The following is a 14,477-nucleotide window of genomic DNA, read 5'->3' as shown; positions in this document are numbered from 1 at the left end:
CAAGGGTGAGCGCACTCGCACCCTCCTATCCCCCGCTGCATTTTTTTCTTTAAATATATAATGTTTAATTAATTTAATTAAAATTATATTTTATTATATAAATAATTAAGTAATTATTATATAAATAATATTATATTATTAATAAATATAATATTATATACATTAGATGTGAGAGAAGGGCAAAAATGTCAAAAAAATGTATTTTCATAGCAAATTCGCAGTGAAAGCGCGTGTGGCTCAATTTTTGTACGGAGGGGGTCTTTGAACTTTACTTTATATCACGGGGGGTATTCGATACTTTAATTTTCATAGCGGGTTTTTTAAACATTCCTATTATCACAAGGTATCAAAAGGGGGCCTCCGAATTTTTCCCTATTTTAGGATAATTACACTCTCCTCCCATGAGGTTTGGTACTATTATACATAGATCCTCTATGGTTTGGGAAATTACATCTAGCATCCCTAAAATTTGTTTTCCTCTAACAAATAAGTTCCTCCGTTAATCAACATTCACTGAATTTGCTTATATTAACAAAAAAATAAAAAAAAAATCTATAACCACTGATTGATTTATTGCAGGTCAAATAAATCCTTTTACAATCAAATTACCCTCATATGTCTTCACGTGTTAATGCTTTTGAGGTAGTATATCTTCACCTTTATAAGGGTAGTTTAGTTGGAAAAAAATTATTTGACCTGCAATGAGTCAGTAATCAATTAATCGATTGTAAATATCAATTTTTCATTCAAATATTTTGTTAATATCAGCAAATTCAGTGAATAATGACTAACAAATAGACTTATTTGTTAGACAAAAGCAAACTTCAGATGTGCTAGATGTAATTTCCCAAACACAGGGGTCTAGCTGTAACTATACCAAATCTCAGGGAAGGGATGTAATTATCCCTATATTTTATCTTCATTGCATTGCTCTTCATTTTAATCTACTAAATCTAGGGAGGGCCACTCTTTCTTTTCTTTGATTTCAATTGAAAACAATATAAAACAAAATATAAACAGGGGGATCAAAGGGAAGCCTAAATAAAATGCCAGGTCAGACTGGTCAACGTGAAAATCACTATAAGTGTAGAAATAGTAGTAGGTTTAGCTTTGAAAAACAGTGACTCTTTTGTGGCAATAGTCCAAGGGGGGATAGATCCACCATTTTGCATCTAGTGGAATTATCATGAGACTACAGAGTTATGCCAAATGCCAGACAACATGCGAAATATGAGACTACAGAGTTATGCCAAATGCCAGACAACATGCGAAATCTCTGAAATCATACATTATACTACACGCGCAATCAGTCATCACAAAATGCAACAACAAAGAAGATGAGTAAAGAACACTTACTGCACTGGGGCACTTGCTGCTTGGCCCGCTATGAATCCCAAAGGGACTGCAGAACAAAAGCATACTTCAGATTGATGGATAGTAGGAAGGAGGAGTTATCTCAACAAGAGGATGGCTGAACAAGAAAAATGTACCACTTGTTGGATCAAATGAAACTCCACCAGGGACATAGGATGAAACTGAATTTTGGGGAAACCATGATTCTTCTACTCCACCAACATAGGAAGTCGGCGTCTGGGTGCTCGGCAAAGCAGCTTGCAAAGAGCTCATGTTCCAGAACTGAGACTACACATAAAGCAACATATGCTTGGAACTATACCAATGTACTTAAATTAATTCCCGAAATAAATGAAAGAAATGCCTTACAGTAATTCCAAACATTAGAAATTTAAACCAGGTAGATAGAAAACCAAACTAGTTTTCTTTAATCCTGACGATTTTAGCAAAGTCTTGATTGAAGATTGTGATCTCAGCTGGCACCAACCAGATTGATTTGGCCCGGGATATGGTATTAGATATTACTAACTTTTGGGGTTCATAATGGTAATATAACCCTAATAGAAATGTACAAGTAAAAGGTGGATACAACTAAACAAGGAATCAAACTGATAGGTCTGCAAATACAAGGGCAAAGTGTCAGCCAGCGAAGTGATAGAATGAGGCATAACCTTTTATTTTCAATATGAACAAGCTTCCTCTACTCACAGCACTCATAATGCACTAATAAAAGAATAAAGAACATCGTTGTGATCCCTTTCATCTTACAGAAATCCCAATCTACAGTAGCATGCTGCATGTAACACTTCTTAACATATGAATTCTACCAGCAGTTGCTTTACTTTGTAAATACAAAGTTATCTTATGTACGGTTTTGGATAATGATTTATTTTAATATTTAATCAGGAAAATAAAGTTTCATAGACCCCACTTGATTACAAATACTGGATGTACCATTCATTTACTTGACACTTCAAAATTATATTCCCACCAGTTGTCATATACAGATCTACCAGTGCACATGACACTAATATATGCATACAGAGTAAATCACTAGCACATTATAGTTAAGCTTCTCGTGAAGACACCAAACCATAATAGGAATCAGGTAACAACATTAAAGTAATTTGTATAAGCACCAAATGCTATAAATCCTAGCTAGCTAATTAAGCAAACATTGTTCAAGAATAAAAAAATGTTGAATTGTTAATACGCAAAATAAAATATATTACATAGAACAGTATGTGAAAAGATGTGCATGCATGTTGAATAGGCATGTAAAAATGTTGACTTGTTAATAGGCATGTTTGGGGCAGTTTAAATTATTAGATCAGGCTGCATAAACTGCAATATAATAGCAGATTGAGTACGTGAGGCACATGCTCATCTTTTGAGAAGCAAATTGTAAAAGGCACAATCTATGTTGGCCACACAGATCTTGGAAAAGCATCTAAACCAGTTCACTGTTTTAAATAGATAATGATTTAACTAAATTTGAAAAGAAAAAATTGATCAAGATTGATGTTTATTGTCAGCATTAGGCTGATTAATAATTGGAAAACCTGTGGTGTGCCTCAATTAGGCCATGCACCAAGCAGAAAACATATGAGACAAGTTAGTACACTCCCACTTCCCCTACAGAAAACCAGGTCCCTGCAAGCCCACAATTTTCTTGATTCTTCAGGAAAGATCTAAATTAAGTTGTTGGACCAGATCAATGCAGCAAAATCAAAGAAGACATACCATATTGCTGGATTCCATGTCCGGATCAAAGGGCAGATCAAATGGATTGGTAGGCTTATTATCAATTGCAAATGGGTGTGTGCCAGCCTACAAAATACAGAAACTAAAGTTAAAAACTAATAGAATAATTGAAATAAAATGGTACCCGTGAGACAATTAGGCAGAGGAAGGGAAAAGAATGTACCACTGCAGCAACCATGGGGAAATCATTCAGTGCCATACTGAAATCTGATGATAAGCTAGATGATGGAGGTTCAGCCACATCTGCAGTTCTTACAGTGCCATCATTAGCCTGCAAAAGGGAAGTTGGAAATAAATCCAAGAATAGAAATATTTTCACCAGATTTAAGGGATGTGGCAACCTCATATACACCAGAACCAAGAGATTTATCAGCATCAGAAGTACAGTGCACTGCGGTCTGTCCATTAATTTTTAGCACATCCTGGATGGGTTGTCCTCCAGCAGAATCATCAAATGCGTTCCAGAACTGCAAGATATTTTCATTGCAAAATTACATTTCCAAAAGTTTATTACAACTCTGAAGAAAACGAAATGATTTTCATATTTGCCTCTAGTGATATATTAAATATATTTAAAATGTTATAGCAAAAGGGTGAATTTATAATCATTCTGCTAACGCGAAGAGGATAATGCTTACGTGCGTGTTATTTATAGTGGCTTCAATATTTTGTGAATTTTCATGCCCAAAAGTATGCATTGATGAAGGAGGTTCATGACCAGTAGGACCTTCATAGGAAGAATTCTGATCAATTGAAAATGGATTTAAGTTTCCTAAGTTATTTCCATTAGAAGATGGCACTGCAGCAGCGGAAGCAGTTTCTGTACCCATAGGCAACACATTCAAAGGCATATCAAATGTTGCCCATCCTCCACTGTTTGGGATTACGGCATCAGAAGCCTTTCCATGAGAAGATACAGCCGAATGTTGCTGAGACAGGGCCACAAACAAGTCTAGTGGCAAAGGTTCTGGGATTTGTGATGATTGTTGCTCAGTGAATAGTGGGACTGAAGAAATAGGAGATTGTTGGACTACATTAACAGATTCAGCCAACGATGACTGAGGCAATTGAGAATTACTACCAGTTGGAGATGTAACAGTGCCATTTTGTGGTGCAAAAGGTGCGCTGAAGAGGTCCAAGCCATCAAAGGTCATGGAACCTGAAGATTGTGGTAGAGATTGGAAAGATGAAGACTTTTCATGGGAAATCACAGCAGATTGAGCAGGTTCAGAACCAACTTCAGGCAAGCCCAGAGAATTTACTGATCTGAAAGACATGGAACTGCTGTCAAATGATCCAAAGCTTCCTGAAGATGCAGTTCTCTGTATACAAGAATACAGTAAAGTCAGTGCACAAGCATGTATGAACTACTCAAGTGCACAGGGATATAAATCTACACCAAGTAAATTCGTCAAGGCATGTCCTTTTTCCGGTGAAGATCTCACTTTTTCCCTGAGCTCTTGCTTTCACTTTTAGTAGAATGACAAGAAAAGAATCCATTGGTGTTTACCATGGAGGATGCAGCTTTATATTTAAAAAGGGGCAAACCATTTTTCAGCGTCGTTGATGTGTGAAGCCTCAATAAGAAAATTACTAATTAGAAAGTTTCATAAACAAGAAAAAGAAACGATACGGGAAACAAAAGATTTGGAAAAACATTGCTAATTCAGATCTCTATCTCTAACTCTAACTTATAATCTTTTTTTTCTGAACATAGCCCAAGCAATTCTTCAGCCTAAATAGATGTCTTTGCTTCAAGCAAACAAGAATCATAAACCAGACAGTATTACTGATATGTTCTCATGTATGTGAAAGAAGGTCGTCTACTTTCATTTGTTTCATCTTGTCAGTTAGGAATGAGGGAGAGTGAGGTAAAAGTAAAACATAGAAGAATACATTGCATTGGCATGTTGGTTTTCACGTTGTCAACCTAACTTGACAACTAGTCGGGAGCATTAAAGTATTGCATACTGGTCATTATCAAATCAAAAGAGAATACTTCAGTCGCAAGCATTTCCAAGAGACTGCAATTGATGTAAAATTGACTTTCATTTTAACACCTCACTCATTTCTATGAATAAAAACTCAAGAGTTAAAGGATAGGCAAAGCATGAGGTCACAAGAACTTATGCTTTTTACTAGATATATAGATAACATAAGAGGAACATGACCTGGGGATGCCGTATTCTTCCCCCATTACTTCTGCTATTTTCATCTGAATTACGTTGAAATGAATCAACCTGTGGAACTTCACCCGAGATATCTCTTGAAGTTTCACTAAAGGGGCTTCCACTCTCTTTCCAAGAGCTGGGTGATAAAACATCAGATCTGAAAGGATCACCTCCACCAGAAACAGAATAATCTGAGATTCTGGGATAAGATCCCTCATTTGCAAACTTCTCGTCATTTAAATGAGTGGGACTTAAAAAACTAGCGAGCTTTCCCTCATAAAATCCTCGATCTGAACCAGGTCTAGTGAGTGTAGGTCCATGTTTCCCGTATCGTCGTTCTTCATACTGAAAATCATATGGCGGACTTTGAGAATAAGAATGATATGAGCTTGCTCGCCTCGTCTCATCTTCATGGCTTCTTAAGCTCTGTCAATTCAGTCCATGATCATGTTAGTGAGTTAGTCTTTATCAACATAATGGAAAACATTCTGACGACTAAATTAAGAGTAGCAAGACCCACAAACATCTTTGCCTCAAATTCGTAAACTGTCCTGGTGAAGAAGTATGACCTGTGGATCTCTTGGAGGTTTATCAGATGACTTCTGCACAGAATATTTTTTATCTACATAGACATTCTTTATGAACTCACGAACTTTATCAACGTTGCTGCAAGACATACACGAGTAAAATTTCAACCTTTAAACAACCAGTTCTTTCATCAAACCAGATGGTATAATTTCAACCTATTATCTGGAAGTCTATTCCTTTGCAGATCCCAGGCCTTCAAAAATAACTCCCTTGCACGCTGCAAATAGTAACATTCATGAGTAATGACTGAAATGCATTGCCTATGGACAACAAGATCAGGGATGTATCTTTACCTGGTTACCACCTTTTTGAAGAGCATCTACTTCTTGGAAAGTAAACTTAGCCATGGAAACCGACTTAACACGATGTGTGAACTCACGACTGCAACACAAGCAGAGTAACAAGATCAATCACCAATATTCAGAAATAACAGTTCCAACACTGGGAAGAATATATCAACAACTACAGAACAAAAAGTTTTATCCATGAACATTAGTACCAAAATGATAAAAAGCAAGTTTCTAAAAACAATTATGTAAAATGCAGAGAAGCATAGCTCTGTAACTTGCATGGAATCATAGTCTATGAAAATCAGATAATTAAGGGCCTAGGATCAAATATTAAGTGGCTGGTGATCCACTCATGTGTTCTGTTTGCTTATTGTTTTCATATTTTTTTAATCCAATTACTGGCAGTTGCATAACTCAACATTCATAAAGTCTGGCTCTCAAATTAGATAATCCCTATATGTTCCTTCCATAAATTGACATCTCCAAGAGCAGAGAAACATAATTCTCTTGCGAATATTAACTTCAAAAGTTTCTCGCCAAAAATTTGATCTTCCTTGTCCAAGTTTACAGATTATCAGGACTAGAAACAGATGTTTAGAAAAGACTATGTCAGTACTTAACTGGAAATTTTCTTTACTGATAATTTCACAAAATTACAACTAAGTAGTACAATTTTTCTAGGTTATGAGCCTCAGGATTTACCAAACTGCTCTACCCCATGCTGAATAAGAATTAAAAGCTAATGGAGAAGCAAGTATACAATGTGCCTCTCCAACATATATGCACAAATAGATTTGTGCCATTACAAAGAATGGCAAACCCCTTGATGATCATCAACCGGTAGAATGAAATTATCCATACTAACAATTTATGGTACATCATGAAAAGCCGGCTCATCAAAACATGAAAAAAGATTAAATCTTACTGTATTCCACTGCATGTAGTACAAACAAACGTCCAAAAGTTCGTGCACACATATTGAGGGCCCTGCATCAAGAAAATAAAATTATTATACTAAATTAAGCACAGCAACACTCTAATTGATACTGAAAATTGGAACAAAAATTTGCACAAAAGTTGAACCCAAATCATAGCCTTCTTTCCTTTTTCCCCCTCACAACACAAATAGCAAATATATACATATTGTAAAAAATGAAAACAGTACTGATCTCTAATAGCCTTGCTACTTCAGTTCGAAAACAACGAAAGACTGATTATAACTTGTAAAGAAAAACAATTTTACCAAGCTGTTGCAGTTGATGCATCGTCGATTGGGAGGGAGCTTCATAAGACCCCTTATAATCTTCTCGTTTCTCTCCTCTTCTCTTTTGCTACTCATTTCCACAAAACCTCAATCCCAACTGAAAACAAGAAATCAAAACACCAAAAATATTCGAAAAAAATCAATACAAAGGGGAAAAAAAAAAGAGAGGAAGAAATTCAAAGCCCTGTGCTGAAATTAGAGCGGAGAGACGATTGGGTTTAGGGGTTTCTTCTTTTTTTTTCTTTTCTTTTTTTCTTGGAAAAGAAAAATAGAACAGAGAGAAGGGAACTTTGAATCAGCTCTCTCTCTCTCTCTCTCTCTCTCTCTCTCTCACACTTTCGGGTGTTTCAATTTTGTGAATGATGACGATGATTGTACAATTATTGCCGTTGGAAAACACTAACGCCAGAAGAGATCCTGCTTTGTTCCGTCTCTCCTAATTTGTACTATCTCTTTTACAGATTGTACTCTACTCTGGCAGGAGCAAAACTATCCAGGCATTAGCGTATTTGCCGTATACCCTTTCTAGTAAAATTGCAGGGCCAAGCCCCTGAAGTTTCGGGTTATTTCTTAGGTACCCCTGTATTTACCATATACTATTAGGATCCCAAAATGTGCCCATAACAAAGACATCTTTTTGGAATAGGTTCAAAATCTTAATTTGGTTCAAAATCTTAATTTGAACCTGTGTAAGTATTTATCTCATTTTAATTTATATTTATAATAATATCAATGTGTAAGTATTTATCTCATTTTAATTTATATTTATAATAATATCAATTTATTGAATTATGTGATACTCATCACTTTATTTATAATGACGTATATATAATTATCATCTCAAAAAAATTAAAACAAATTGAATCTCACATTAATTAATTTTCTCAATATACCTTTTTTAGCATTATGCATCTAATTAATTATGATTAGTTTCTTAAACAAGTTAAGGATGCACCGACACATTAATTATTAATTAAATAATTTAAGAAAAATAAATAGACTATATATAAGTTGACTTTCCATTATACTTTGACTACTTGGAGTGACATTTATAAATAATAAAATATATATAAATTAAATTATCCAAATATATATATATATAAATAATATGCCTAGAGTGAAAATATATTGTTTACTAATATCATGATAGTGATGGTGCTTACTTGTCATACATTCTTGAAAAAAAAAGAAAAAAAATTCCAAGTAAATTTGATTTTTTTTATATGATCATTACTTGATTCATTAAATCAAAATTAAAATGGAGAATTTTAAGTAAGAGTAGTTTAAATAATCTAAAAAATGAAATGCTAAATGAGAAAAATAAGATTGTAACTTACTTTTTGTGCTTGGCATCTATGATTTCTTTATTTATTTTTTTTCTTTTTTTGGGGGTAATATGGTCATTTATATTATTTGATATAGTAAAATGTAAAAAATTTAATTTATATACAAATGTATATCAAGAAAAATAAAAGAAGACAAATTGTAAGATACTATAAAAACATATCAAAAGCATTTGTGATTAAAATTAAAATAAATATAAAGGCTGAATTGGTGTTACAATGATTCAAACATAAGGGGCTTTTACCAAAATGCCCCCATTGTAAAAAGCTAAATGTCCAATTAAGTAAAAATCCATTTTTTTTTAAGTGAAAGCGATAAACTATATTATTTTTTTAGAAAATTGATTATAGTCGTTAATATCAAATATCTTTATTTAACAACAACCGACAACTACGGCAATCATATACTAACAACCAATATCAAACAATTACATTACTATTAAAGTAGAATAATATCTCACACGTTGGTGGGATTCAAACGTATTACTTTAAAATCATGGGACCTTATTTCCACCAATTAAGCTAGACCTCGTTGACAAGAATTTACGTTTGTTTTATTGGATCTAGTTAATTCTACCCATTCTTGGAATAATCTAAAACAATTGAATGTTGACTTCATACTCTCCCAAAATATACAATCACCCTACATAAATTGCTAAACCAAGTATGATATGTATTCTGTTTAGAACAATTAAACCACGGCTACTCATACACGATACCAAATTGTCCATTTTTATTGATTTTCGCTTCATAATTTTGATACTTTGTACAAGTTAGTGCCTGGTTGTAGGAATAATTTTATATAAAAAATTATGATTTAACTGTTGTATATATCTTTATCACACCAATCACATAATAATTCCATTCTTAAATGCAATTATATTTGAAAAATAAAAATAAAAGCAAAAAATAATCGTGTCAAAATCGAGATTCAAACTCCACTGATTCTGTCTATATTTTTCAAACTTTTTAGCATACCATTTTTTGGTTTTTTTTATATTAAATAAATAATTTTTATATAAATTTATTTACAATTTATTCCCACCATAAAAGTTGAAATTATTGCACGCACCCCTTAGTGCTATCATATTATCATTATCAATAATTGGAATAATATATTAATAAAAATATTATCTTGAGAAATTCATAATCATCTATTTATATATATTATTAAAAAAAATATATTATAAACACAAAATAACGATTTTAACATTATTATATTAAATTTTTATGATATGATCTAAATACTTCAATTAAAAAAATAATTTATTTATTTATTTTTAAAATTTATATTAATTTAAATATTAATTAAATAATTTTTATGATCTAAAAAGCCTACTTCAATTAAAAAAATAATTTATTTATTTATTTTTAAAATTTATATTAATTAAATTAATTTATTTTTTATAATATAATTTAAAATATAAAAAAATATTATTATATACATGTTGGAGCAACTTAATTTTTAAATTGAAATTAGATGGATTGAAAGTATTAGGAGAGGAGCGACATAAGAGATGGTAGGATCTAGAAGACACTAAACCCTCAAGCCTCAACCTCAATCCACATTTATCCTCTTCATCCTCTCGCTCTCTCCGTCTCCCATGGCCACCACCGTGCTCAAAACGCCACCTACCTTCAGCGTTCCGGCGGCATACCTTTGCAGTACCGCCGCCGCCGGTTCCACCCTCAAATCCCACAATTTAGCCTGCGTTTCCTTTATACCCAGTAGACTTCCTGTGGCAAGATGTCGGATTCACCACACGAGTTATAAGAGGAGTAGTGCCAAATTGCCTAGCCGCTCGGCTCACAAATTCTTGACCTTTGCTGCTGATGGAGAAACTGCGGAGGCCCAAACCGAGACCCAGGAGAAAGACGCGGTTCAAGGATCCGAATCCGAACCCGAAATTGAGGTAGTTTTGAATGTGCTAGATGAGCTACTCATTTTGGCTGATGCATTTCTTGTTAGAAGTTTGTTTCGTTATTATTTATTATCGGGGGAGTAAATGCAGCTATTTTCTTTTTTTTTTCAATTCCGTAACCTGCTAGTTGATTCGTGCGCAAATGTGAATGCTGGAGGATTGATGTGAAGTTTTGGAAACTGAATTTGGAAGGACCAAGGGATTTGTTTACTTTTTAATTGATTTACATAAATGCTAAAAATCATGAGACGGGATTGTGTTAAGTTTGGGACTTGGAATGAAGATGGTATATTGTTTTCTCATGGTAGAGAAAAGAGTGGTACAGTCTACACAGTAATGGCCTGATGATGAAATAGTTTAATGTATTTCCATTTTTTGTAACAAAAGCAAAAGAACAAACCGTGAAAAATTTTCATGTGGGTTGTGCTTTGATGGTTATCAATGACAGTAGCTAGTCAATTTACGGATTGACTGAACGATGACTGCACAGAGATTTGGCTGAATTGCAAAGTTATATTCAGTTTTGTGATTATGCCAGAAGTTGCCTTACATAGGAAAATTGCTCACCATGATAAAGTGGCCACGCTCTCCTATGCAGTTCCGGTATGATCAAGTTATAGTTTTAGATTGTATTTGAATCCTTTGACATATTATTCTAAGATCTAAGTATACTGTATGATGACGAGTAGTAGTAATGTTATCCAAGTTAACCATAACATAAGCTGTAACATAAAGAAAACATGTATGCTCAAAATCATATCTTGATCACATGAAGTTCGGAAACAATGTTCAAGTCCTTGACTAGCAAGAATATTCTGATCTATGAATTTGTTTGTCATGTGAATTTAACAAATAGTCTGTTTTACTAATTCCAGAATCTAATACTGAATTGTGGTAACTGGCATTCTCAAAAAACACTTAGGTAGTTATACAGGAAATGAGAAAAGAGTCAAAGACTCTCGCCTTGATCTCATGGATTGAAACCTTACCTGAAGGCCTCGTATCAAATTAATGGTGTTTGTGAAACATACCCTGTGCAGCCTAAAATAGCGCTATGGTCTACTTTAATTCTCCATCTTCACATGGACCATAATAAAAGGCCATGGATAGAAATGATTAATTATCTTAGTATGTAATGGTTACGCCGTATAAAAGCTTGGAAAAAAAAATACTATGTTAATGTTTTTTGACATTTTCCTGTGCAAGCAGTCTTGAATAATTGGAGATAAACAAATGTCAGTGTTCTTAAAATTGGTGGTGCCTATACTTAATATCGAGGTCCATTGCATAGCCTCATGCCATTATGATTGACTGCCGCACCACGTCCACTCCCACCATCTGGTACTAATTTTTTTTAATTTTTTTCTTTTTATCTTTTACTAATTGGTTGTCCGTTTTTAACTTGGTATGAATAGATACCGAACAGTCATATTATTACGCTTTCCTTCTACCCGTCTAAGTGAACCCTTTTTTGTCTTATAAGTTTTAGTGATTTTAGGTTTATGTACGATATAGCAAGACTGTTGGGGATGTTGGAATTAATATCTAGACGGTGTGAGCCATCGTGCATAGTTACTTATTTAGAAAGGGAGGCGGAAAAAAGTTTATTCAAATGTTTCAGTTACCTGAAAATGCCTAGAATTATGTCATGATTTAAAATTTTTATTTTGATGGACCAGGGGAACACAGACGGTGCACTTGATGACGACACTTCAAGTGAGAGTGATAATGCAGTTGCAGGAGAACCTAGTTCTGTGGTTGTAGCTTCTTTAAACTTATACAAGGAGGCTTTAGCAAATAATGATGAGTCAAAAGTTGCTGAAGTAGAATCATTTCTTAAATCCATTGAAGATGAGAAAATTGGTCTTGAGAGGAAAGTTGCCACTTTATCTGAAGAATTATCATCTGAGAGGGATCGGGTTCTTAGAATTAGTGCGGACTTTGACAATTTCCGTAAGAGGACAGAGAGAGAACGGCTGTCGCTGGTGACAAATGCGCAAGGAGAAGTTGTTGAAAGTTTGTTATCTGTTTTAGATAATTTTGAGCGAGCCAAAGCCCAGATCAAAGTGGAAACTGAAGGAGAGGAGAAGATCAACAACAGTTATCAGAGTATATACAAGCAGTTTTCGGAGATTCTGGGATCCCTTGGCGTTGTTCCTGTGGAGACAGTGGGTAAACCATTTGATCCCATGGTAAGTTCCTACTATTTTGTTTAGTTACTTCTATGTTGGCAGATAATGCTAATAGGTAACATTGATGCCATCCTCATTGGATAAATATAAACTTAAAGCAATTTTCTGATGACCAGTATACATATAAATGTTCGATGGTCTTTTCACAACTTCATTTTGTTAACAACATAACATATCTTTAATAATAGGATCTTTCAATACCCTTTTTATTTACAATCACTCTGGTCATTGGCTCAATGCAGGCAAGCTCCCGAGTTGGCTCGAAATTCAGTCGAGTAATTGATGAACTCTTTCAAAAGCTGTATAAAGTTTGTTCAGGTTTTATGAAGACCTGGATACGCTTTTAACTCAAAATAGTTCTCGATTGATTCGAGCCAACTTGGTGAGTTTATTGACCAGAGATAGTATGGCATCTTAAAAGTTGCATAAGCTTTCTCTTTTTGTTCTGTTCTAATCTAATCGTCTCTCATTGAGGGGAATATACTTTTACACTCTTCTTTTTCAGTTAATGTGTAATCTGTAGACTACCCCGCCAATGTTTGTGCCTTGTGCCCTTATTCCTTAATGATTGTGCACATGGAATCTATGCAGTAAGGCCGCTTCAGAATCTAGCTATAGTTGGCTCTTTCATTTTCTCTTTTTCCACTTAGATTGACCCTAAATATACTCTTCTACAACACATTTTCTCATATTACCCTTCTTCTTCCTTGCCAAAAGCTGCATGAAGCTATAATGCGTGAAGATTCCACAGAGTATGAGGATGGTATTATTATTGAAGAATACAGGAAGGGCTTCCTACTCGGTGAGAGACTCTTGCGACCGTCGATGGTGAAAGTATCCGCTGGTCCTGGACCTGCGAAACCTGAAACTGGGGGTCAATCAGAAGTTCAAGAGGAAGTCAATGAAAATGGTGGAGGAGAGGGTAGCTCAGAAACCACAGGTCCTGAGGAATAGCTGCCCCCAATACAAAATCAATTTTGTATGAAAAATACCTCTACAAGTAAGTCACTTGGTGGGCTTTCTTTCAGATGATTGTTGGTGGATCGATACTTGCTCCCAAGAAGATAACCTTCACGATCATACATTATTTTCTGATGCTACTAATTGAAGAGGTAGTTTTCCCATGTAGCAACAATGCAACTGATTTTTGAATTAAATTCCGTTCCGTGTAAACTTAGAACCGGGCGTCGGCTAGTGGTGGTTCGTCTGTGTTCTTTAGCATTGCAGGACTCATACTATTATGTGCCTTCTCATTCTCATCCGTTTATTTTGTAAGTGTCAATCACAACGACGCAGTGGAGGAGGTGGTGTAGTTACTGAATATACCTCTTTCCCCTTTAACATACAATTTTTTCTTTCAAATTTTCTTGTAGAAAAGAGACGTACAAGTGATTCTCTTATAGGGTGTTTTCTTAATTTGTTTAAAAAAATTTGAGATATGATTATTAGTTGGGATATTTACATATATATTTTCTTTCACATAAACTATTCTTGATTTTTGAAAAATTACCTCTAGCAGTCTTTAGAGATAAATAATAATCATTGATTTTTTGAAGTACAAAAATACCCTCAGGAACGTTTCTATAATTA

The 14,477-nt window shown here is 34.3% G+C and overlaps 2 protein-coding genes across 5 annotated transcripts in view; one reads left to right on the top strand and one right to left on the bottom strand.

Annotated features, from left to right (window-relative positions):
• The window catches only part of LOC105155771 (probable ADP-ribosylation factor GTPase-activating protein AGD14), a 9,047-nt gene extending 1,262 nt beyond the window's left edge, over window positions 1-7,785 (bottom strand). For 2 of the 3 annotated variants that reach the window (XM_011071719.2, XM_011071718.2), the window contains exons 1-12: window positions 7,410-7,783; window positions 7,092-7,153; window positions 6,170-6,257; window positions 6,032-6,093; window positions 5,858-5,954; window positions 5,289-5,714; window positions 3,756-4,439; window positions 3,459-3,584; window positions 3,281-3,388; window positions 3,097-3,183; window positions 1,491-1,641; window positions 1,357-1,402 (exon numbers count right to left, since the gene is read on the bottom strand). In XM_011071719.2, the coding sequence (XP_011070021.1) occupies window positions 1,357-1,402; window positions 1,491-1,641; window positions 3,097-3,183; window positions 3,281-3,388; window positions 3,459-3,584; window positions 3,756-4,439; window positions 5,289-5,714; window positions 5,858-5,954; window positions 6,032-6,093; window positions 6,170-6,257; window positions 7,092-7,153; window positions 7,410-7,505 (2,033 nt within the window). In that variant the 5' untranslated portion in view covers window positions 7,506-7,783. Of the gene's footprint in view, window positions 1-1,356; window positions 1,403-1,490; window positions 1,642-2,043; window positions 3,007-3,096; window positions 3,184-3,280; window positions 3,389-3,458; window positions 3,585-3,755; window positions 4,440-5,288; window positions 5,715-5,857; window positions 5,955-6,031; window positions 6,094-6,169; window positions 6,258-7,091; window positions 7,154-7,409 lie in introns of those variants that run through there. The other variant, XM_020691777.1, reaches the window with a different exon arrangement.
• Window positions 10,259-14,232, top strand: LOC105155769 (protein GrpE). 2 transcript variants are annotated; one of them, XM_011071716.2, is made up of 3 exons: window positions 10,259-10,686; window positions 12,375-12,887; window positions 13,605-14,232. In XM_011071716.2, exons 1-3 carry the CDS (start codon window positions 10,378-10,380, stop codon window positions 13,839-13,841), a joined length of 1,059 nt encoding a protein of 352 aa, XP_011070018.1. In that variant the 5' UTR covers window positions 10,259-10,377; the 3' UTR covers window positions 13,842-14,232. The 2 variants fall into 2 exon arrangements, with proteins under 2 accessions (XP_011070018.1, XP_020547629.1); XM_020691970.1 differs by lacking the exon at window positions 13,605-14,232 and adding an exon at window positions 13,130-13,582.

Source organism: Sesamum indicum, linkage group LG2, assembly GCF_000512975.1.
Source record: "Sesamum indicum cultivar Zhongzhi No. 13 linkage group LG2, S_indicum_v1.0, whole genome shotgun sequence".
Taxonomy (NCBI): domain Eukaryota; kingdom Viridiplantae; phylum Streptophyta; class Magnoliopsida; order Lamiales; family Pedaliaceae; genus Sesamum; species Sesamum indicum.
Note: the sequence above shows the minus strand (reverse complement) of the source record. Positions and strands in the feature narration are given on the sequence as shown.